General features: G+C 33.3%; 1 protein-coding gene across 5 annotated transcripts in view; it reads left to right on the top strand.

Annotated features, from left to right (window-relative positions):
• Positions 1-959: 959 nt before the first annotated feature.
• The window catches only part of znf513a (zinc finger protein 513a), a 15,466-nt gene continuing 12,945 nt past the window's right edge, over positions 960-3,480 (top strand). For 2 of the 5 annotated variants that reach the window (XM_014019474.1, XM_014019475.1), the window contains exon 1: positions 2,511-2,600. Coding sequence is in view for 2 of the 5 variants with exons in the window: in XM_014019473.1 (XP_013874927.1) it covers positions 2,561-2,600 (40 nt within the window). In the remaining 3 variants the exon portion in view is untranslated. Of the gene's footprint in view, positions 1,174-2,494; positions 2,601-3,480 lie in introns of those variants that run through there. The other 3 variants (XM_014019473.1, XM_014019472.1, XM_014019477.1) reach the window with 3 other exon arrangements.

Raw genomic sequence — 3,480 nt, 5'->3', positions numbered from 1 at the left:
TATATATATATATATACATACATACATACATAAAACCTCTGAAGCTCCACTTGAAAACAAGTTTAAAGGTCTTGCATTTTTCATTGATTTTAGTGTCTTATCACTTGTTTTGTGTTATTTAGAAAGACGAGTAGATTTGGACATATTGACATCAATTGCAAATCTACTTCATTTCAACATTTTTACAACGAAGGACACCAGCAAATTTTAAGTATGTTTGTTAAAATTATTATTTGTTTTTAAATAAGGGGCAAATATACCATTTTTTTCTTCCCTCTGCACCCTTTTCATCCATTGTACTATTTGGATCATTTTGTTTTTATGAATGAAATAAATGAATAAAATCTTTAAAAATAAAAGTGAGTTATCTCATTAAGTTGAGTAAGAACATGCAAAAATGCAAATCATATTGTTGCAAAATGCAATGAAAAATGTATTTTAGCCTATGCAAATAATACAACATGTGTTGAGGAAACACGATTTGTTAAAATACTGATTTTCTTTGATAGCTTATTAGTATGAACCTGCTGAAAGAAAACTCGTTGTTTTTATGCTTTTAAAACTTTAAAGTAAAGCTTTAAAGAGATTTTAACAACTACTATTTAGCTACTAAAAATGACAGAACTACAAGTACCACAATTCAGTGAGGCAAGGCAGCCGGAAGTTACGAAATAACAGTCAAGACACATCCGGCCAGGAACAACAAATTTTCCGGCCTTTGATGCCGGCCTTCAAAATATGTGTCAGATGTCTGTAAAACACAAATTAGCTAAATATCGTACGCTAATTTTTGGGGGGGATTTTAAACATCTGAGCCATCTGAGTTTGCTTGTTTCCCCACCATAAATAAAAAGATTAAATCCAACTGCAAATGAATAAAGTGGCGTATTTAATGTAACGTGGGAGTTTTGTGGCAGTAAGCGATGCGGCTTTTATTATGAAATTTGCGAGACGGAAGTGCAGTTGTTGTCGATGCTGTCGTATCACAGGCGAATCAGAAAATCAATTAAGTTATGAAAAATATCGTTAATTGCCTTTCTTTGTCGCCGCAGCTCGTGAAGAAATGGCGGATCTCCAGATGTAGAACGCTTGAGGGAAAATGCCTGCCATCTAATGGACTGCTCACCGACGATATAAACCGTCTCAGTCGACAAGATTATTTACGTTGTGTAGGTAAGTTAGCCTGGTAGCTAACCAGTGAGTTCATATTAGCTAGTTAGTAATTAGCTATGCGGTTATATGTGCATTCTCTCTAATATTTACTAAAGATGGTAACTTTCAGTCATTACTTCATCATGTGGACATGTTTAAAATTATTGGACTTATCGTGCTGCGTTCGTGCAGTTACTAACATTTGTGTATTGTTTGTTATATATTTTTTAGTTTCATACTAAATGAAGACGTTTCATTTAAGCTTAATTTGCTCACCGTGTCGCATTTTTCGCAGACGAGCTAATTTGTGTTAGCCATTTTGCTAAAGTGGCTTAATGGCTTTTGTTTGCAGTGCATATGCGTTACCTTAAGAAATCCGTATTAAACGTAGGCCTTTTCTTTTCATTTCTTTCTTTTTCTCTTTTTGAAAGACTGCTTATTTTTTTCAAGATGGGCAGGTAATCAGACATCTTTAAATTTGGTGGTGCTTTTCATTATGAAGTATTCATACAGATTCAGTTTATTTAGATGATTCATTGTTGTTTTGGTGGCAAAAGCAGGAAGTGACTTACTTAAAATGACCAAATTATTATACTTTATTGTTGCATTAAAGTATAGCACTTTCTTCTATTCAAGTGATGCTTACAAAGTAGGGCTGCACAATATTAAGAAAACATACAATTCTGATATTTTTGTTGAAAGTTGTAATGAATTCAGTAAACTTGCATGTATTTATATTAATGTGTAGTGCAGCCCTAGTACAAGTTGATTTAAAACAAAAGTACTATAGCAGCTCAAATGACTCATTGCTGACTGTGGTAGAACTAATACTTTATGTTTAAACAAGTAATTCATGACATTCTGTTCATCTACAGATAGAGTGATTAACGTCAGAACAAGATTTGCTAACAACAGTCATTCTTAGATATCACTTGTGTTTATCTTTGTGTTTTCTGTTGACCTTGTATCAAATCTTGCTAAGATGACAGAATGTTTATATATATATATATATGAGGCCTCTCAAGACAGTGTTCAACAGGGTGCAACAGTAGTGTGGAGAGACTGACAGAGAGAAGCAGAGGCACAGAGACAGGCCAGGTTCTCTGTGTTTCCTGTTGTTGCAATAAAACTCAGCTGATCATCCCACGGAGTACCTTCATTCTTGGACCAGCGTATTTCTGTCTCTGTTGTTAAGTAAATATTTACGATAACACTGACTAAAAAACCAAGCCTGTTCTTGGATTTTACAAATATTTCTACATCTTTTTAAGAATATTTGTCTTTAGCGATTGTGTTTTCTGTCTTGTTTTTATGGAATGATTGACAAATATTTTCCGTACAGATGAAAACGAGCTGATGGTTGCGAAGGTCTGCGACAAGACGGACAAAAAGAGAGGCTGTCTGGAAGATGCCAAGAAAAAAACAACAGAATCCACAGCCTGTCAAGTGTAAGTGTTCGACTTAATGTCTTCCTCCTGTTAACGTTGAACATTTGAGGCATGAGCAATATATTCTGAAACAATCACATCTTGCATATTTTAGCACACAACACCACATGTTTTGGGGCTGATTACTTATTTGTCAGCACTGTCTCAGTTGGTTTACTGCTCACATCTGGACACCACTCGATGTAAAAAAAAAAAAAAGTAAAAATATTTCACTAACATAATGCCAAAGCAGCACAGTCAAAACTAGTAATGCGGTAATTTCACATTCTGCCTTTAGTGAAATATATTTTTTACTGCATTCACTTTAAAGTTTATAAAATAAAGTGCATTAGTTGTAGATTGGAAATCTGTGGATTCGGTGTTACTTTTTTGATTGCTTGAATGAAAATTAATTATTAGATGCATCATATTTGTTCAGTGATTCCCAACCCTATTTTCCTTCAAAGCCCCTCTTTTTTTTATTTCCCAACCAAGCTGAGCCCCCACCTAGCTACTCTCCACCTCTCCCAAAAATGCATTCAAATTTTATATTGTCTAAATAAATAAATAAAATAAAGTGAATAGCTACAAATGTTTACTTGGGGAAAAAAATTAAACTGAGTTATACAGGGTTTTAATTATTCAAATAGACTTGTTTTTGTGATGTTTTTATTGTGTTTTCTGCCCCCAATATAGATGTTTATTGATTCATGTACATGTATGATATGCTGCTGGTAATAAAGTAATAATACTGATAATAAATAAGTAACAATAATTTTAAATGATCAAAGATGGATCCAGTAATTTTGGCTTTATTTTTACAGATCAGCATATCCTAAAACAATAATTTGATATTATGAAATATGACAACACACTCTTAAAGGGATATACAATATAAATA

The sequence above is a fragment of the Austrofundulus limnaeus genome, unplaced genomic scaffold (genome assembly GCF_001266775.1).
Source record: "Austrofundulus limnaeus strain Quisiro unplaced genomic scaffold, Austrofundulus_limnaeus-1.0 Scaffold222, whole genome shotgun sequence".
Classification (NCBI taxonomy): Eukaryota; Metazoa; Chordata; class Actinopteri; order Cyprinodontiformes; family Rivulidae; genus Austrofundulus; species Austrofundulus limnaeus.
The sequence above is the reverse complement of the archived record's forward strand: the minus strand, read 5'-3'. Positions and strand labels throughout refer to the sequence as shown.